At 38.9% G+C, this 22,170-nt stretch overlaps 1 protein-coding gene across 1 annotated transcript; it reads left to right on the plus strand.

Moving 5' to 3' along the window:
- Positions 1 to 685: 685 nt before the first annotated feature.
- Positions 686 to 21,706, plus strand: SELL (selectin L). Its single transcript, XM_003824628.4, has 9 exons — positions 686 to 877; positions 1,857 to 1,938; positions 3,572 to 3,958; positions 4,926 to 5,033; positions 7,621 to 7,806; positions 8,934 to 9,119; positions 10,684 to 10,812; positions 15,827 to 15,845; positions 20,572 to 21,706. Exons 1-9 carry the CDS (start codon positions 836 to 838, stop codon positions 20,588 to 20,590), a joined length of 1,158 nt encoding a protein of 385 aa, XP_003824676.1. The 5' UTR covers positions 686 to 835; the 3' UTR covers positions 20,591 to 21,706.
- The last annotated feature ends 464 nt before the right edge of the window (positions 21,707 to 22,170 follow it).

Here is a 22,170-nt window from a genome sequence, read left to right on the forward strand (position 1 = left end):
TCCTAATTTCACATGCAGTCTTATAAAACCGTCTCATTTTATAGTCCAAGAATATTAAAGGTACTTGTAGGCTCCCAAACCTACACAGTGAAAAGCTAGAGAGCATGGGCTCTCTTCAGGGGTTAACTTCAGGAAGTGCCACTAACAAGGACGTCCACTAGGTGGTGAGCAAGGAAAGACGGAGGTGAAGGAACCGAAACGAGTCAAGTCCACTGCTTAGCTCTACTGAAGTTTTGCAAACATCATAAATACGTCTGAAATGCAGTTTTGATTTGTAGTATTTGCAATTTCCAAGGGCCATTTACCACAGGTAGCCAAGAGTTAGTTTAGCATTTATGAAAAAGATAGGGGAGGGTGGTGGAAAAGAAGGAGGAGGAGGAGAGAGAGAAGGAGGAAGAGGAGAACAAGAACCAAACAAAAACAAGAACAAGAACAAGTAGAAGAAGAGGAGGAGGAGGAAAAAGAAGAGGAAGAAGAACAGCAACAACAATGAGTGAAGGAGGAGGAGGGTAAGGAAAGATGCATAGGAGAATGGAAGGAAGGATAGAAAGGAGGGAAGGAAGAGAGAATCTAGTCACATTACTTTCCGATCAGCAGTTCATTTTTGTCTCAGTGGGAGGCAATAGAGGCCAGTCTAGGAAAGGGGTGGGGAAAGAGGAAAGAGAAGTGCAGGAGGAAGGGGAGGGAAAAGGGGAGGAGGAGGAGGATGTGAGACTGGGTTAGAGAAATGAAAGAAAGCAAGGCTTTCTGTTGACATTCAGTGCAGTCTACCTGCAGCACAGCACACTCCCCTTGGGCAAGGACCTGAGACCCTTGTGCTAAGTCAAGAGGCTCAATGGGCTGCAGAAGAACTAGAGAAGGACCAAGCAAAGCCATGGTGAGCCTTTCAGCCTAAAAGACGTTTAGATGCTCAGATAGAAACTCTTGGGGTTGTAGAGGCAGGTGGCAAGGATAGGAATCACCCCATTTCAATTCTGGTTTTAAATAATATAGAAACTAAAAATTTTCTCAGACCCTCAAAAAAAGTGATCCTGAAATCTTTCTTCTCAGATATGCTGATTTCCTCTTCTTGACTTTGTCTCTGGGGAGACTCTTGAAGAAATACTATTGAAATCAGATCTTTTGCAATAAACACTGTGTCTACCTGAGAAGTGATATGCTTTGGAAGATAGAATTTTTTTAAAATTATACTTTAAGTTCTAGGGTACATGTGCACAACATGCAGGTTTGTCACACATGTATACATGTGCCATGTTGGTGTGCTGCACCCATTAACTCGTCATTTACATTAAGTATATTTTAAGGTGTGCAGGAAATTTGTGACTTTGTCATTTCAGTTGCTCAAAAAGATATTTCTTTTTATTAAAAAAAGAAATACTTTTCTTTCCTGGTGTCTGGCTATCTAATTTTTTTTTTAGGTATTTGAGGCATTGACCCATTATGATCAAGAGTGAGGCTATAACATTAAATATAAGCATCAATAGTTAATTAAGCAGCAACAATACTTTAAAAAATATACATAGTAAATATTAAATAGTTTTATCTAATATTATTGCTCAGCAGAAAAGCAGGTATAAAAATTACCAAACCATAGAAAAAATTCAGGGCAGTACCGATTAGCAACTTGAGACTAAAGCATAAAAATAAAATAGAACAAAACAAAACTGTGCATCAGTTCTGATGTAAATTTGAAGTAATTTTTCATCTATGTCTGAGAAACCTGTTACCTCAGACAGGGTTAGTAGACATATGTGTTTTATTCTGAATATTAAGAAAGTTGTAAGCACCACCTCAAAGGCTATAAATGTGTGGTTTAAGAGTATACATCTAAATATAATTTTGTATTTCATTTGCAGATATTTCCATGGAAATGTCAGAGCACCCAGAGGGACTTATGGAACATCTTCAAGTTGTGGGGGTGGACAATGCTCTGTTGTGGTATGTTATGATATTTATATATCGCTAAGTCTATTTTACTTATATTCATTTTTCTTAAATATCCACTAGTTATACATAGTCTAAGGGAAAATTATTTCACAGAGAGCTGTTAATTCTATCCCTTCTGTAAACATCTCTTTTCTTCTTACCTTTAGTTCTTCCCCAGAAACTCCTGAACACTATTTTTAACCTATAATAGCCCATGCTGTAGAGTTGAAATCCCAATAACCCCACAAAATCCTTCAATTATAAAGGAATAATGTTAATTAAGAAATCTCTGTTAAGGCACTTACAATCTGTACCAAATATTTAGCACCTCATTTTCTATTTTTTATTCATAGTTCAGTGTACATTAATGTCATTTCTACAATTACAATACGAGCTCACTAAGGGACGGGGCTTTATCATTTTTTGGTCCTTCTCCCATTGTTGTGACAAATTTTATATCTGATTCTTGAAGACTCTCCAGCAATAGCTTTGAACTTGGTTTTTCATTTCCTAAGTAAACTAATGTCTTCTTACTCCCTAGCCTGGATTTTCAGCTCTAGCCAAGCAAACATGCTAACTCTCCCGTTCACACATTCCTTATGCCATGTCTGCACTGTGTCACATAGAAACTTAGTGCTCTTTTCATACAACAGGTATTTTCTGAGTCCCTACAATGTGTGAAATTTATGCTAGGCACTAAGGATACAGCAGTGGACACAACAGTTTTTTCCCTCTTAGAACTTGCATTCTAGTGGAATGCTCATTCAAAACTCTGTTCAAAATGTTTATTTTATGATGCTCTTTACCATCAATTATATGTTTCTTTACTGTATTAAATAGTGATTCATGTAGATCATACCATGCTTAGAATGCCATATATTATTATGAAGTCATTGTGTAATTATGTGTTTAATTAGATATCTTCAAAGCCCTCATATTTGATGGGTCCATATGTTTATTAAACGTCATCAGTTGAGTCTCTTTGTGTATAGAACATGATCTAATGAATTTCATAATCCTATACCATTTGGCTTTGTAAATTGTTCTTTTTAAAAATTATACAGTTAGATATATAAGAGTTGAGTGGTATATTGGGCTTTTCCAGAAGCAGTTCTTCCTATGGTAAAATAAAATGTTTTTTATGTAAAAGAGGTTACTTAAAAGTATGTCACTGTTCTTCTTGTCCTTATTATGCTTCTCCCATAGGTACATATGTGTTGGCCTTCAAGAAATGATTCCAGGATTAAAAAGTATATGTAAATTGTATAGTTATATGATATTACACTGTAATTAGTTGTAAATCATTAACAGCTACAAAGAAAAAGAAATATGAATGTCTAAAATATGTTGGTTAAATTTCACCTGAAATAATTTTGAGAAAAAAAATTAATAAGAAAATAAACCTAGAAAACCACTAAATTTGTTTCAAATAGAACCTTAGATAAAAGCATCTTATATTCAAGCTAGAAGGTCTAGGTTCTACTTCAAATCTGCAAACAACTATTCTGTGATCCTGAGATGGTCACATACACTCTTAGGCTCTGTTTCCTCATCTCTAAGTGTCTGGCTCAGCCTGGAGTAGTGCTAGGTTCTTTTTAGCTGTAACATTATGTAAGTCTGCATAGGTCACACTGATGTCTTGCAGATTTCCTGGCACATCATGGAACCGACTGCTGGACTTACCATTATTCTGAAAAACCCATGAACTGGCAAAGGGCTAGAAGATTCTGCCGAGACAATTACACAGATTTAGTTGCCATACAAAACAAGGCGGAAATTGAGTATCTGGAGAAGACTCTGCCTTTCAGTCGTTCTTACTACTGGATAGGAATCCGGAAGATAGGAGGAATATGGACGTGGGTGGGAACCAACAAATCTCTCACTGAAGAAGCAGAGAACTGGGGAGATGGTGAGCCCAACAACAAGAAGAACAAGGAGGACTGCGTGGAGATCTATATCAAGAGAAACAAAGATGCAGGCAAATGGAACGATGACGCCTGCCACAAACTAAAGGCAGCCCTCTGTTACACAGGTAGGGAGTGACAAGACGGCTATGCTGCCTCAGACTCAGGAAGGGCCACGGTTAAGAGAATACTCAGATTTACCCCATGGAAAGGTGGGGGGATGAGAACAGCTGCTGGTTCATTCTAAAATACATCTAGCCCTCTATATAATCTTGCATCGTGTCACTTCTAAGAATTTTTGGTGTGTAAGATTTGTCCCTGTGCACAAAAGCTATACCCCTAAATCAAGTTACATCAAAATGATAGATCTACGTAGGAAGTACAGAGGAAGAACTAGACAATCAGTGCCTTTGATAATAAGGCAGGGGAGGAGAAGCTGACAGCTGGGGCCAGTTGGAAACTTAGGCTCACATCACCTCAGTTTTCACATTGTGAAGTAGAGAGTGTGGTGCTGCGTGCTTCCTTCTTGGTCTAACCTTATATAATTTTATATAAAAATTGCACTATCTTTGGTGTATGAATATTTCTGTAAAATCTTTTACAATTCCAAAACAGCCAGCATTTTCCAAGTGATGTTTTAATAGTGAACCATAGTTAATTTGGTCTCTTATAAATTGGACTCTACTGTTTTAGCAAATTTGGACTTTTTAATCTTTGATTTCTATAAAGAAAGGGATTGCCAAGAAATAATTGCATGCAGAAATGATTGAGATCAGGTCATCATTTAACCTTCTCACTCATTAAAAACAAGTAATTTCAAGAGTTTCAAGGTATGCCACTAAGTTTCCTATAAGTGTTACAGAATATTAGTATTGGTAATTTCATTCCAAAAGCAAATAAATGCCTATGACTATATGCTTAGTGTATTTTATAAGTAAACATTTTAGCATATGATTTTTATGCTATGAATTTACAAATAAACCTTTCCTGATTATTTAAATCATCTCAGACAAAAGGTTATCTATGTCTAAAGAAATGACTTTGAGTACTAAAATGTAATCACATTAAAATATTTTTTTTCTGACCTCCTTAAAGCTTCTTGCCAGCCCTGGTCATGCAGTGGCCATGGAGAATGTGTAGAAATCATCAATAATTACACCTGCAACTGTGATGTGGGGTACTATGGGCCCCAGTGTCAGTTTGGTAAGTCTCTTTCCTTTCTTTGCTTCTTCTTAGGTAAAGTCACAGGAATCATTATAGCTTATCATGAAGCTGGTTGGAACAAAATGATACTAGCTACTCTGAGAAATGGGAAGTTTTGATCAGAAAGCTCTGCTTTCACAATATTGTTACCTTTCCGTAAAGATTTCATAAGTCAGCATGAAGTTTCGATTCACTTCTCAACAAGTCTTTTTGAGTACCACAAGAAGCACAGTGTTGGGATAAAAGCTATCAGGGTTACAATAAGGAATTAGCATGGTAGATTCCCGCTCTCAAGAAGCTCACAATCTAATGAGCTTGTTAGATTAATTAGAACTCTAAGGTCTGGAAGAAACTATGCCATTTATCATTAGGAGGCTGAGTTACCCAGAAAGTATCTTGCTTTTTCCTTCTAGTAGTTCCTTTCCTTCTTGCAGTTCTCCACACTTAACACATGTGCTCTGTAGCACACTGACTTTGCTGGTGGCCTTCTCTCTCATTTTGCACATGGCCAAAAAATATGTCATCTTTAAGACATTGTTCAAAGACAGTTTCTTCTAGGAAGCTTTCTTAGTTCTGATAGCTCCACATATTTCTTCCTCATTTCTCCCACTTATGTTGAAGTCATCTGTTCACTTGTCCGTCTCCTCTGGTACTGAAAACTTCTCGAGATCAGTAAGTGTCCTATTTATCATTGCATCTTTGGGATCCACAAAATGCCTGTATATATGAGGCACTTGCTTGTGAGCCTGAATTGAATTGGACAATTTAATTTTTTTAAAAAGCAATGTTTGTAAAGAATAAAGAATTAAAACCAAAATACATTTAAATGTCAATCAACTGAAATAGATCTATAGATCTAACTTATTTCACTTGATCCCTGGGCCATGACTCCTTCCTAATACTTTACCCTCACCCCATTTTTGAACTCTATTTTTTAACCCTTATGTTATTGGTATGCCTATTTTACTCATTTTTAATTATTGCTATGCCTATTTCACTCATTTTTAACATTTTACTTTTTTTTGTCTTGGTTTCTCTCATATCACTCTTTTCTCATTCTTTCTACCTGTGATCATTTCTCCTGAGATCCTTCATGAGCACTTATCCAGGACCATAAACTACTATAATTTCTCAGCTTTTGTCTTTTGTATATTGCTCTTCTGACTCTAATCTACATGTATCCTTTGGTCAAACTTACTGATTTTGCGGACTCACAAATCTATGTGATCTTTGGACTGATAAGCCTATCTCCAGCTCTGAACTCAAATATGCTAAGGATGTCCTTTGGGATGTTTAAAAGACCATAAAACCAATTGTTCCCAGTCAGCTTTTCTCTTCGTATTTCTTATCTCAGTATGTGGAATCACCATTTACATGGGCACCCTGGTATGAGACTCTCTTAACTCCCCCAACATTTATGCAGGGTAACATTCTACCAATTTTTACAACTTAGTGTTTTTCTAATTTGTCTTCCACTTGTCAACTCTACTACCATTGCCATCATTATCTTTCTTCTAGATTCTTGCAATAGTTTATTAGATGAGTTCCACAATTTTAAATTAGCTCCCCTCAAATATATTATTCATACTACAGGGAGACTGATCAATTAAAAGCAATTAAAACACATCACACATACATGACAATCCACCCATTAATTTCTACCTACCATTTTGTCGTACAGGGTGAAATCTAAGCTTTTCAAGCCCCAGAGTAATGCTTGATCTATAATAGATACTCTTTAAATCAATGAAAAAAGATAACATTTTCTCTTAGTTCCCATGTTTCTCCCTAATCTCATCTCATATAGTTTCCAAATACAAAAATTCTTCTGATTCCTTGAGTCCATTCTTCCTTGAAGTCTCTAGAGCAAGGTAGCAATAATGGCTTAAATTTGACAGATGAGGAATAAGACATGAAAGTTGTACTGTTTACTGAATGGCATGGCAGGGTCTAAAATGTGAAAACTTTAATTTCCAAGTCTTAAATTTACCTATTGTACCACCAATCAGAACAGGGAAATAGATACAGTTTCTGGAGAGGGTTGTCAAAATCAAAAGAGTTAAAATTCTGGAACTGAGCTAGAATAGAAGACAGAATTGAGGTCAAAATTCTTCCTAGACGTTTATATTCTCTCCTTGCAAAGAAGGCTTATTATGGAGACCCACTCTTTCTCTGAACGTCTTGCTCCCAATACTCTAGTAGACTCAGGGGCTCTGATGTGATAGTTATTTCCCGACTAAGCTGGTCATTCCCAGTTACACCTATTTGGGTTTAAGGATTCTCACTACAGATAATGCTGAAGATAATAATATGAAGACTAGCTAATGTTTAATTAGAATTTCTGATGAGTCAGGCTTTGTTCTAAGGTCCTTGACTTATGCTAATTGAATTACATTTAGTTTCCATATCAATTTGATAAAGATAACACAATTTCATTATTCCTCTTATATAGATGAAGAAACTGAAGTTGGAGGGTTCAAGTAACCTTGTTTAAAGGCACATGGTTATCAAGTGGCAGGGCTAGGATTCAAATCCAGGCATCAGTTCCTCTTAACTCTTCCCCATACTGTTTCTTTCCCTATTGAAGTGATTCAGTGTGAGCCTTTGGAGGCCCCGGAGCTGGGTACCATGGACTGTACTCACCCTTTGGGAAACTTCAGCTTCAGCTCACAGTGTGCCTTCAGCTGCTCTGAGGGAACAAACTTAACTGGGATTGAAGAAACCACTTGTGGACCATTTGGAAACTGGTCATCTCCAGAACCAACCTGTCAAGGTGAGTAACTTCAGACTAGAGGCTTTGTCATGCAATTCTGGGCTTACAGTCAGAACATTCAGTAGAAGTTTGCTGAGAAGTCAAACTTAGGAGCCTAATTTAACCTAACTTTGTTTAACCTACTGTGATGTTTTTCAAAGGACTTATTCTAACTAAATTTTTTTGAAAAACCTCCCAAACAAAAAGTAAAAACCAAATACCCCTGAAGCCATCTCCCAGTGTGTAACATGATTTATAGCAATACAGCATGGTTATACTGTGTTTTTTATTTTTCTCATTGCCATTGCATAAATAATGTCTTGTTGAACCTCAGTTACATTTTGGTTCTTCTCCTCTCAATAACACCTGTTTTATGTGGTGTCCTACTTAACACCAACCAGTTTCCTTCCCAGGGTAGTGGAGGTCTTTCTTGGTTGTTTTATTTGGCTTATTCTTAAAATCACTTTTACTTTTCCTCATGCATAAACTTTTAGGAGAATAACAACTGAAAAACAAAAACACAATCTCTTGATCTTTTCAAGTTTGAAATAAGGTAGTTGTTTTTTTTTTTCATTTTTAACTGCCAACCTTATCTCCATATGGGAGAAAACCAATGTCATCTGAACTTATGAAGTTTTGGTTAACTTTTCTACAAGTATGCTCCTGATGCATTAGTTTAAGTAGTTTAATTCTTAGAAGTGCTATCAAAATCCCTTATTGAAATTATAAAACTGTCAACCCACCTACTGGAATTTACGGAAGTTGGACTTGCTTCAGTGAATTGGGATGTTTTTCAAAATGCTTGGGTAGATATCAGAACAGATGAAACGGCAGAGATTCTCTGAGAATATCCCATAAGAGCCCTTGATGCAGAGGCCATATGGTATGGTACTTCCAGCAGAAGGGGAGGGTCACCTTAGCTAGGGCAGCAGCCTGGAGTAGCCACTCCTCTCCCCACAGCTTTCAATGCTTCCTTGCCTTCATCTCTCATTCACCACACACCATCATTCTCAAGAAAATAAAGCCTGGAAGCAATATCACAAGTAATGTAGTCAGGCAGCTTTGGCTAAAAATCCTTTGCTCAAGGGAGGGTCTCTACTCAGAAATACTGTTTTGTCTTTTTTTTTTTTTTTTCTTTTTCATTGAAGTGATTCAGTGTGAGCCTCTATCAGCACCAGATTTGGGGATCATGAACTGTAGCCATCCCCTGGACAGCTTCAGCTTTACCTCTGCATGTACCTTCATCTGCTCAGAAGGAACTGAGTTAATTGGGAAGAAGAAAACCATTTGTGAATCATCTGGAATCTGGTCAAATCCTAGTCCAATATGTCAAAGTGAGTAAGTTTGTCCTGGAAAACTGAAGTCTTAACGATGGAGCTGATGGATGAGCAGATATGAGGAAAGACATACATAAACATTTACATGTTGTTTTGCTAAGAATATGTGGCCTAGAAATAAATTTGTATGCTTAACTCACTGTAAAATCTTTGGCTGGTCTTTCCTCCTCCTTTAATGACAATCATTTCCTTTTTTTGTTCTCACCTCTTACCATCTTAACTCTTAAAATCTGAACTCACTGATTTACTTTTTACCCATTCTTCTATTCCACTACAATCTAACATCTCTGTTAGCCCATTGAAATGCCTGTAAAAGGTCACTAATGACCACCTACTTCCCCAAATAATGGATACTCCTGAATCATCACTAGGCTAATGCCTCCAAAATCTATCTGTATATGAGAAGAATCATGTCTTGTTCATTTTTGTATACCCTCCACCTGACACAGTGCCTGGCAATAGGTGCTAAAGCAAATGCATGTTAAGCTAGCATGTGAAATAATAGCTACCTGTGTCTGCTCCTGAGACTATCTGCATGGATGACAAAAGTCTTTAAATGGTAGGATCTACAGAAGCTGTCAGAAATGCTGATCTCTGTGTGCTGCGTACCCAGGGCCAGGGAGTAGAGTGGATGAGCAGAGAGAGGCAGGGAGGCCTTTAGCAGAGGACTGTATATTAGGCCTATCAGAGACATTTCCCTTTAAGGCCTAGCTAGTGTTCATTTCCTCCTCATCTTCATCAAGCCAACAGGTACCTTCTGTCTGGAGCTCCTGGGAACTTGAGCCTTCTCTCCATCATATATTTGGGTGTGGGGATCAAATCACCTTGAAAAGGTTCATCAAGGTAATGGGAAGAACTAAGGATAGAATCAGACCCTCTGCCAATATGTAAAAAAGTAGATTCCTTCAAATGTTCGTATCAGGAGACAGATATTTTTATACCAGTATTTTCAAATAGAGGCTCCCAAATGAACTTAGTTTACACTTACAAGAGTATCTCTAAACATGCCCTTTTACTTATTCGTGAAGGAAGTAGAGGGAAGTGGTAACTACTGCATTGGAAAGAAATTAGTGCAGGTCCTTGGCATGTAAAAATCAAGTGCTTATTTTTGCACAACTGCTTTAAAGTAAAAGCATTAATGATTTCCTTTGACTGGTGAATTATCCAGTTCAGATCATTGGCTTTTATTTTTCCTGAAGTTGTATTAGGCTTTTAGCTCTTCTCTGTGTTTCAGAGTTCCAGTCATTGAACAAGTTCATGGAGCTAAATACAATGATGACCATTCTTGCCAACATTTTTAGGTGCATTTTCAGGAACTCTATGAACCACAAATCTGGGCATTGAGATTCTGTAGGCATTAGACTAGCAAGGCTGGTCCAGTCTTTGCCTATGCTGTCGACTCATCAGGGGCCTTCCCATGCCAGTTTCCTCATCTGTCAAATGGCATCAAATGGGCTACTACTGGGAGATGTAAGGAGGAAAAAAGTCAAATATCATGAGATGGACTAAGGAAATAATGCTGGTGGTCTCATGCTATGTGCCTTACTGATTTCTCTTTCAGAATTGGACAAAAGTTTCTCAATGATTAAGGAGGGCGATTATAACCCCCTCTTCATTCCAGTGGCAGTCATGGTTACTGCATTCTCTGGGTTGGCATTTATCATTTGGCTGGCAAGGAGATTAAAAAAAGGTATGTGAGTTTAACTTCACATGAAAAGAACACAACTTTAAAGTGAAAAAGAAAAAAAAAAGAAACCCACAGGAAATTAAATGTGATAGATTCAACACAAGCAGGATGCCAAGCTTTACATTCTAGAGCCATCAGTCCCTGGAGACATGTAAATCAGCCCAGGACACACCTTCATTAAAACAGGTTGGCTGATTTTCGCTTTTCATCTGATAAACTTTTAAAAATGTCTATTACCTTCAAGGCAGCTTGCTAGGCTGATAACAACTAAGTGAGATATTCTAATGGTTCTTTGCTCTTATGTAATTCTTTAATACTTTTTTTTTTTTGAGACAGAGCCTCACTCTGTCACCAGGCTAGAGTGCAGTGGTGCAATTTCAGCTCACTGCAACCTCCGCCTTCTGGGTTCAAGCTATTCTCCCACCTCAGCCTCCCAAGTAGCTGGGACTACAGGAGCGTGCCACCATGCCCAGCTAATTTTTTGTATTTTTAGTAGACACGGGGTTTCACTGTGTTAGCCAGAGTGGTCTCGATCTCCTGACCTCGTGATCTGCCTGCCTTGGCCTCCCAAAGGGCTTGGATTACAGGTGTGAGCCACCACGCCTGGCCTGCTCTTAATTAATTCTGAAAAAATGACACACAATCTCTGTCCTCTAAGAGCCTACATGCCTTGGATTTCAAATGCTACAATTCCACTAGGAAGTGGGTCTAATGTCCACTAAGGTTTCAAGGCACTGCTCCCAAATACCTGACCTCTTCAAGAGTCACCTGGTTCCCAACACATGGGCATTGCATTAACCCTGGGAGAAATTCCCATGTATTCTCCCAAGTATCTATTCACCAAGGCCACAGCTCTAACCAAATGCACCATATATGCTTTCCAACCATCCGTCACTAGAGAGGAAAAGAGAAGGAGGACTGCCTTGAGAAGTTAACATCTGCTGCCCAGATTATCACTCCCTTTACCTTAAGGCATGAGTGTGTCTCAGCTTTAAAGTGTGAGCAACCCACTAGCCTGCAGCAGGCCTTGGGTGTATGGTGCCACATTTGGTCAAACTCACCTGGAAGAACCATTCAAGGCTGTAACATTCATGGACATTGGGCAGCTTTTAAGATATACCTGTTTTGGCCAGGTGTGGTGGCTCATGCCTGTAATCCCAGCACTTTGGGAGGCCGAGGCGGGTGGATCATGAGGTCAGCAGTTCAAGACCAGCCTGGCCAACATGGTGAAACCCTGTCTCTGCTAAAAATACAAAAATTAGCCAGGTGTGGTGGTGGGCACCTGTAATCCCAGCTACTCGGGAGGCTGAGACAGAAGAATCACTTGAACCCGGGAGGCGGAGGTTGCAGTGAGCTGAGACCGTGCCATTGCACTCCAGCCTGGTGACAGAGTGAGACTCTGTCTCAACAACAACAACAAAAAAAAGATATACCTGTTTCAAGTTCAGGGATGATCTCAAAACAATTGCTAACCAACTGCTCTGTGTTGCCTTTCTGTGGGCTCAGTTCATTGTCATTTTAATTTTCCTTCCATCAAATTAGTTAGTACGTATTCTGTTCACTGAATATGGTATGTAAAGGTAGCCCCCTGTCCATTTACACTGGCAATTACAAAAATATTATTTATCAGTCCCTAATTGCGTGCCACTCTGATCTTATCTTTCATTTAAATTTGAGAATAGTGGGTGCTAGGTAAGTTTTCTAACCAATCCAGAAAGAAAAAGTGTGTTGGGGGGGGTGGGGATTGTTGATATGCAAGAACTTCATTAGCTATGTATAACCCGAGAGCACTGAGCAGTTAAAATGTCTCTGCCCTTGCTATTAGAAATTCTGCTGATTGAATCTCACTATCTTATAGTATTATACAGTACTAAGTACTATACAGTACTAAGTATAAGTATCAAGTACTGCATTAAGGCAAAAGAAGAATGACAGTTTTCTCCAACCACTGATTATTCTTTCCATTGAGACTTCAAATCTTGACCCCAGTCGTCCTGTCTTTCTTCCTACCTTGGGCGATGATGGCAGAACTGACGGATAGAGAACAGGGTGGGTTATTACACACTGCCCCCTGGGATAAGGTGGCTATTGTCTAAATAATTGTAAGGACTTTGGGGCTGTAAGTCACCTTAATAAGGAAGCTATTTATTTCTGAATTCTAAAATCTTTTAATAAGTGTTTGTAGAATCAAAAGAATAGAATCAAACTCATTTGTATGTAGTGAGGGGTTAGCTGGCTAAGGCTGTTTTATAAGCAAGGGTAAAAAAATTAGAGGGGTTGTTTTTAAATTTTTTACCTTGGAGTCATTTCTGTACAAGATCTCAAACCGATAACTTGAAAACTGCTGTGGGAATCAGTGTGGGGCAAACAGGAAACAGATAACGGGCAGTTAGGCTAGTTACAGTTATGCCAACAAAGAAAACAGAAGCCCCAAAAGATCACTGGCTTGGTAGGAAGCTTAGGGTATCTTTAAGATAACATTAAATAGTCTTCATCTGTGGGCCAGGCACCATGGCTCTCACCTGTAATCCCAGCACTTTTGGAGGCTGAGGCAGGAGGATTACTTGAGCCCACGAGTTCAAGACCAGCCTGGGCAACATGGCGAAACCACATCTCTACAAAAATACAAAAAATTAGTCAGGCATGGTAGCATGCACATGTAGTCCCAGCTACCCAGGAGACTGAGGTGGGAGGATCACTTGAACCCAGGAGGTCAAGGCTGCAGTAAGCCATGACAGCACCACTGCACTCCACTACAGAGTGAGGCCCTGTCTCAAAAAAAAAAAAAAAAGTCTTCATTTATAAAACATCTTCCATTTTCACCAACTTACAAATGATTCTGCTTTCCAAAGATTTTAGTTGTAGGTTGGTCCTTTAAAACATGAGGAGTATTTTTCCTATAGAGGCAATGGTAGAAATAATGGCTACATTCCCAGGCTAAATCTAAGACAAAATATAGTTCATGGCATTTACAAGGATAAAAGTAAAAAGTCATAAATCTCTATGTGTGTGTTTAGGTGTGTGTGTGTGTGTGTGTCTATGTGTGTGTGTATATGTATATATATACACAGAGAGAGAGATAGAGAGAGAGAGAGAGAGAATTTATAGGCTTTTTGGGTTCTAATAGCTAGAAAAAGGGCACAGGTAACTATTTAGAGCATGGTAGCCAATGAAGTGACTAGAGCCTTCACCCCTATTCTTCTGTCCTCAGATGAATCTTCTGACTCTAGCACTTTGTCCCCTGCCCTAGTAGTCTTAGTATGGAGACTTTCGCTCCTTTCTTTTAGGAAAGGAATAAGGAACAGTTCCAGAAACATGTGTCCTTGTGCATGGGCTCATCTAGACACATTTTGTGCTCCAGGCATTATCATTTTCTGATTAGTCACTACCATTGGCCCTGTTTGGTAAATGAGGAAACCAGGGCAATGACGTTTTAGGCCAAATCTCGAAAATCCCATATCAGCAGGACCCAGAGTCAGAGATTAGACTCCAGTTCAGATACATCTTCTAAAATCACTGGTCTTCAGATTTGTGAACTGTTTTTTTCCTCGGTTGGAAGAATTTCCCACCAGAACCAACACACAGGGTTAGACCAGGGCATGAAACTGAACACATGCCCCCTTAGTTCCTTTTTCTTCAAAATGAAACTCTCTCAGTAGGAACAGATTCTTACTCATCTGTTGCTGTTAGGTTCATCATCCCTAAAAAAAATATTTATGTGAAGTTAACCAGAATCTGAAATTAATTCAGATTTGATTCTCCCTGCTCAAGTGCACTTGGTCATCAGCAGGCTGAATTTTAGAAGAAAAGATTTCAAATAGTAGTCTTTAATACTTTAAAGGATTAAAACAGTAATGCAGCACTGTCTACGTGCTAGGACCTGAACTAAATGCTTGGAAATATTTTATTTTATCAACCCAATGAGGATGATATAATTATTATGCCTCTTTAACAGATGAAGAAATTGTAGTTTAGAAAAGAAAGTAGCTATTCAAATACACACTACACTACAGGTGGCAAAATAGGGCTTTCACCTGGGTGGGATGATTCTAGAATGCCACTTTACAGCCACTGAAATATATTGCCTCCCAAATGATTCTTTCTGCTCAAAGAGTTTTTTTTTAAGTTATCTACTTATTTATATTCTGCTTTTTTCAAAAAGAATGTGAGAACAGTACAAAATGTGTTCAGTATAGCAAATTAAAATTAATTAAAAAGTAAGAAAAAGAAGCCAATTTGGGCAACCCACTCGGGTCCCCTTCCACGCTGTGGAAGCTTTGTTCTTTCGCTCTTCACAATAATAAATGAGCTTGATGTTTTATTGAGTCCAAAAAAAAAAAAAGAAAGCCAAATTTAAACTTAGGGTACAAAAATCATTTGGAACCAAGGTTGAAGTTATGGCACAAAAATGTATGTCACAAAGTTTTATATACTTGGTAGGAGAGGGTCTCAGATCTAGCTCTGAGTTTCCTTACAGCCAGTCAAAGGAGAACCACGTGATATTCCTTGTGTTTGTAAGATAAAAACACATTAGTTACTCAGATGAGGCTGCACAATTCCTACCAACAAGACCAAAGTGAAATTCTCTTGTGGATTCTCATAGAGATGATGCTGTGAGCTGTAATGGCACATAGTTTTACAGTATTAGCAGCTGTCCCTCAAGGGAAGAATCTGCAGGTAGGATGAGATGGCAGATTGGGAAGGGATAAACACTTGAATGGACATATTGGGTCTTGCCACCAGGCAATTTAGCAATTCTGTCCTCTTGAGTAGCACGGAGAATGGAATGGAACCTCAGGAGGCATCTGCATCAACATGTCTGTTCTGTATTAGTGTCTACCACTGTTTATTAAGCCAGTTCCTCAAATCTCCTTTGACACAGATAGGGTCCACCTAACAAATACCTAATATACTTCAAAAGACAGTTTTGAGAGTGGGAGTCTTCCTTCTCCCTTACTTGAAAAACTTTAAATTGTCTAATTTTTGCTAATGCCATTTCTCTATTTTCTATTTTCAGGCAAGAAATCCAAGAGAAGGTAAGTTTTATTAGTGGTGAGGAGTTTCCACATCTGCTGATTTGTTCTCTACTTCCTTAAGTTACTTCCTGCTCTAGCTAGACACACTAACCCCATAGCAGTTTATTTACCTGGGGTCCTCATCCAAATGACCAGATAAGGTGATAAATCTACTAGCTTCCTTTCAGAGCTGTGCTTTTTGGTGCTAGTGGAGCTGAATGAATGAATGAACGAACAAGTAATCCCTATTAGAAATGGCAGTTTATGTAAAGGGAGATTTTTCTGATTACCTCAGAATTTTTTCTGAGGGTTAAAAACATTGTGGTGTGTTCTTCTTGTTCTTAAATATATTATTTAAGAAATATTCAATTGAACAAGCACTTATTGAGAAATGAATAAATGCTTATTCAATTGACTATTTGCATTCAATTGCTCTAACAGGCATTGTCCTTCAGAAATGTGGGAAAGATATGGAGCATGAATTCTACCTACAGCTTCCCCAAGGAGGCAAGTATTTTTCAGTTTGGTCTTGAAGCTCAAATTTCTTCTACTGGAGAAATAGCACAGTGGGAGGAGATGCAGACAAGTGAAAGTTGATGGCCCACCTGGCAGAAATGAAGATGGAAAAATATTTCTCAGTATCTAGGGTTTAGTGACTTGCTCTGGAATTTTCGGAAGGAGAGTTTAAGTAAAATAAACTATGAAAGGAGGACTTTGGTGACATATTCAGTACCCAGCTGGACAACTGAGCTTCCTTTAAAATGCTAGAAATGAAGTGAGATGATTTCTGAAAGGATTGGATGCTGGTTTGGGCAACCATCCTACCAACCACAAACTTAGTATGGGCCATTGCTTAGAATGCAAAGGAAAAAGTGGGGAAAAATGAGGCACCAGAAGCCAGATCATAAACTAATGTATAAGTCATGTGATATGGGCTTTATCTTGAGGTCTTTTGGGATATCACTAAAGGGGTTTAAACAGTGAGTAGCCTTACCTCTGGCATCTTATAAGGTCACCCTGCAGAGCAGTATGGCAAGTGTGGGAGACAGGTGAGCCTGGATTCAAAGAGACTTGTTTTGGAGGCATTTGCAGTTATTAGGTTAAAACCGATGGCGCCTGTCTAGGGAACTAGTAGTAAGAATGGGTTCATGAAATAAGAGGAGGTGATATTAACTGAATGTGTCTGTTAATTGGCTAAAAGTGAGAGAGAAGAATCAGATTATCATCTTTCTCACCTGGAAACTGGCGGATGGTAGTCCTGTTTACTTCTGAGAAGGGAACATAAAAGAATGAGAGGTTTTGGAGGTAAAGATCATGGGTTCAGTTTTGTACTGAGCTTTGGGTGTATGCACATCATTCACTGTGGCTCATTGGACCTATCCAAAGCACAGAGGCTATGTTGGGGCAGGAGAGGTGGATTTGGGTCCCTCACATTTCAGGAGGTAACTGCCATCTCAGGAGTGGGTATGATCATCCAGGGAGGGTGTGAGTGCTCTAAGAATGGAAGAGGACCTGGGAGAGAGGATGGGAGCCAGAGGAACATCATTATCTAATAAGTCACCTAAGGGAAAGAGAAATGAAAAGAGGTTGCCAGGCAGGGAGAAGGAAGAGGAGAAAGAGTGTGGGGTAATGAATGCCAAGGAAACAAAGAAAGGGGAACGGTTTCAAACATTGCCAAGAGAACCAGTAAGTATCCCCTGGATGCAACAAGGGTGTCAGTGGGGAGACTATTTTCAGTGCAGACATCAAGACAGAGGTCAGACGGCCAAGCATTGAGCATCACTGAGGATGAGAAAGTAGAGACAGAACAAGCAGTCATCTCTTTTAAAATGTTTGGCTGTGAAGGAGAAGTGGGGCAGGGGTAACTGGATGAGGATGTACGATCAGTGGAGGTTCTTTTCATTATTTTTAATTACTCTGTCTTCTCTTTACTAGTGCAAATGGAGTCTAGTGAGGAAAGGCTTCTTTCTCTAGGCTGGTCTCCCTATGTCTGTGGCAGGAAACCCACAGATGTGAAGATTTCTTTCAAAGTCGCACCTACTGAGTGAAAGTATTTTCTGGCACAATCTACTCAGAGCTGTTTTCTGGCTACCGGAACCACCTGTTTTAATTGCCACTAGATGGAAGCAGATCAACTAGATTTTTTTTTTTTAAGATGTCCTTGAGGCACAGCAGGAGAGACTGGATGGAAGAACATTAGCAAAAAGCTAATTACCATGCTAAGCAAATTGCTATATTAAGTTTAATGGTTCACTGATTTTTTATAATCAGTCAATTAATAGTTGTTTATTGAACATTTTTGTGTTGGAAACTGCTAAGCTTTCTTGAGACAGCAAGAGGAGTCAGCCTGGTCCCTGATTTCAGGAAAATTATTACCTAGCTGGGGAGTTAAGACAGGAATATAGAAAGAAAAAAATCAGAAAAATACAAGGCAGAGCATGGTAATGGCCAATGGGTGCTATATTTAAGAAGGAAAAGGTCATTTGGCTTGGTGGTTATAGAAAATGTTATAAAGAAGGTTGCTTATGAAGAATAGATAGGATTTAGGTATATGGAGAAAAGCAGGAAAGGAAGGCAGTCTGTAGGAAGGAAATTGTGTAAGCAGTGGTATGGTAGTGAGACTATGAAAGCATTTTTCAGGGGCCACTGAGCAGAACTTTCTTGAGCCCATGGCTTATTGAGGAGTTGTGGAGTCGAAGTTGGAAAGGAAGGCTGGCCCCAACAACATAAGTCTTGAATGCTTCACCAGATGGTCTAGAAAGGCCTAGCAAAGAAGAATTATTTGCCCAGCTCTCATTTATTGACCAAGGCTGTATTAATTCATAAGAATCACAGAATTCTAGGTCTGGATATGATCTTGGTGGATATCACATTCAAACTCTTTTTGTAGTTGAACTAATTAAGTAAGTTTTCTATGGGCCTTGAGCAAGTGACAGAGTTAGTTACAATAATCATAAACCTTTATCAAATATTAATTCCATGTTGTACACTATTATGAATGGTTTACATGTCTTAAATCATGAAATATGCCTTTAAGTCTGTGGGAGAAGGGTCTATGAACATCTTCATTACTGATAAAGAAACAGGCACAGAGAAATAAAATAGCCTGAGGTCACAATAAATGGCAATGCTGAGATCTATACTCATTTGGATCCAGGAATCATGCTCTTAACGCGTATGCTTTTAGAACTCAAGACCCTTGACTACCAGCTTAGAGTGGCAAGTCCCAGGCACCCTCCTTTTCCAGTAACGTGGTTTTTTTTTTTCACACTGAAACCATTGTGTGATGGCACTGAGGAAGGGTGGGGTAGAAGTATGGTGTGTTTTTAGAACAAGTCAAAGGTAAAATGAATACTATCACACTAAACACCGTGAGCCTTTTTTTTTTTTTAAGTTCTTGGGCGAATTTTCATAGTAGTTTGTGTTCATTTCTATTAGCTTTTGAATGGTGAATGAATGACTCCTTGGGCATTTGTGGTTTCATTTCTTGCTGGGTTATTTTGACTCTTCTGCAAAATGACTCTGTTTATCACCTCATTTGGTTTCTACTGTCTAAATTCTGGCAGGATAGAAGCTACACCCAAGATACACAGGAAGATATGATGCCAACCTCAGAGGAGGGCATATGTGAAATTTTGTTTTCAGAAACATTTTTTTGTCTCTATTTTGGCAAGCACATTTGCAGCTGCTGAACTGTGGTTTACCCTGACAGTTCATCATGAGACCAGCTCCTCAGAATCTGGTTCTCCCTTTGAAAGGTGCTATGAAGACATACCATATTTCATTCTCTCCTTGTCCTTTCCAAGAATAAGACAGTTGTGTCACACAAAAAAAGTGTCACTTATTTCTTTAAACTAAATGTGTTACCATCTCATTAAATTATATCCCAGGATATAATTTATCACGAGTTTATAACTACCACTATTTCATGAGTTTAAATTTTCTCCAATTTCACTTTCCATTTAAGCATGCCTTCTAATTCCTTGACTTTCCACTGCTCAAAATCAATCTACAGCTGGGCTCGGTGGCTCACGCCTGTAATCCCAGCACTTTGGGAGGCCGTGGCAGGTGGATCATAAGGTCAGGAGTTTGAGATTAGCTTGGCCAATGTGGTGAAACCCCATCTCTACTAAAAATACAAAAATTAGCTGGGTGTGGTGGCACGTGCCTGTATTCCCAGCTACTCAGGAAGTTGAGGCGGAAGAATCGCTTGAACCCAGGAGGCCGTGGTTGCATGAGCTGCCTCCATGCCACTGCACTCCAGACTGGGCAACAGAGTGAGACTCCATCTCAAAAATAAATAAATAAATAAAATAAAATAAAAATAAACATAAATTTAAAAAATCAATCTACACTGTCCTTCAAACTCATTAGATCTGGAGACAAAGACTGTATGCACCACAAAAATTTCTCCAAGTGGGGTCTGTGCGCCAGTGGCATAAGCATCACTAAAGAGCTTGTTAGGGGTGCAGAATCTCAGGCTCCACTCAGACCTACTGAATCAGAGTCTGCATTTTAACACCATCTCTGAGTGGTAAGCACATGAAAGTCTGAGAAGTGCTGCTACTAGGGTTTGCTTACATTTGTTCATCTTCAGAGGTTCCTAAAGCCCTGCCTCTTGTCTGAGATTTCCAGCTGAAAGCAATTCCTTGCTCCTCTTCTCATCTCTAATGAATATTTACCTTTACTACTAACACTCCAAGTTTTGCAATTTTTAAACTCTTATTATCTTTTGTTTTTCTTTCAGTATGGATGACCCATATTAAATCGCCCTCGGTGAAAGAAAATTCTTGGAATACTAAAAATCATGGGATCCTTTAAATCCTTCCATGAAACGTTTTGTGTGGTGGCACCTCCTACGTCAAACATGAAGTGTGTTTCCTTCAGCGCATCTGGAAAGATTTCTACCTGACCAACAGCTCCTTCAGCTTCCATTTCACCCCTGATTTATCCCTCAACCCCCAGCCCACAGGTGTTTATACAGCTCAGCTTTTTTCTTTTCGGAGGAGAAACAAATAAGACCATAAAGGGAAAGGATTCATGTGGAATATAAAGATGGCTGACTTTGCTCTTTCTTGACTCTTGTTTTCAGTTCCAATTCAGTGCTGTACTTGATGACAGACACTTCTAAATGAAGTGCAAATTTGATACATATGTGAATATGGACTCAGTTTTCTTGCAGATCAAATTTCACGTCGTCTTCTGTATACTGTGGAGGTACACTCTTATAGAAAGTTCAAAAAGTCTACGCTCTCCTTTCTTTCTAACTCCAGTGAAGTAATGGGGTCCTGCTCAAGTTGAAAGAGTCCTATTTGCACTGTAGCCTCACCGTCTGTGAATTGGACCATCCTATTTAACTGGCTTCAGCCTCCCCACCTTCTTCAGCCACCTCTCTTTTTCAGTTGGCTGACTTCCACACCTAGCATCTCATGAGTGCCAAGCAAAAGGAGAGAAGAGAGAAATAGCCTGCACTGTTTTTCAGTTTGGGGGTTTTGCTGTTTCTTTTTATGAGACCCATTCCTATTTCTTATAGTCAATGTTTCTTTTATCACGATATTATTAGTAAGAAAACATCACTGAAATGCTAGCTGCAAGTGACATCTCTTTGATGTCATATGGAAGAGTTAAAACAGGTGGAGAAATTCCTTGAATCACAATGAAATGCTCTCCTTTCCCCTGCCCCCAGACCTTTTATCCACTTACCTAGATTCTACATATTCTTTAAATTTCATCTCAGGCCTCCCTCAACCCCACCACTTCTTTTATAACTAGTCCTTAACTAATCCAACCCATGATGAGCTCCTCTTCCTGGCTTCTTACTGAAAGGTTACCCTGTAACATGCAATTTTGCATTTGAATAAAGCCTGCTTTTTAAGTGTTAACTAGTTTGCCTAGTTTGTTATTTTGAAAATTATCATATGTTTTGTTTTCTCCCCAGTGAGATTACATGCTCCTTCAGGGCAGAGTTTGTGTCAGATCCCTGGAGTATCTAGTGCATTACTTGACACTCAATAAATCAATGTTCAAATAAATCAGAAAGAGCATACAGTGTACTGCTGATATAAGTTTCAGCAAACCCTCTTTCTCTATGGCATCTGAGGACCTGGGCAGATATCACCTAATATCAACAGCTGAATTCTCATGAGAGAATAGAGCCCTATCAGAAGCTAGCTGGAAATACCTCCTTGTCCCATGGCCAATACAGATTTCATACAAATTTGCACACATTATGAGAATAATTTTTCGGTAATGATTACACTTTTCTTTCTCAAAGACATCTCAGATTCTGTATTATAGCAAGAGCTGTTGCAAAAGATTCTCCCTATGGTACACTGTAAATCTTGGA

This window comes from Pan paniscus, chromosome 1 (genome assembly GCF_029289425.2).
Source record: "Pan paniscus chromosome 1, NHGRI_mPanPan1-v2.0_pri, whole genome shotgun sequence".
Taxonomy (NCBI): domain Eukaryota; kingdom Metazoa; phylum Chordata; class Mammalia; order Primates; family Hominidae; genus Pan; species Pan paniscus.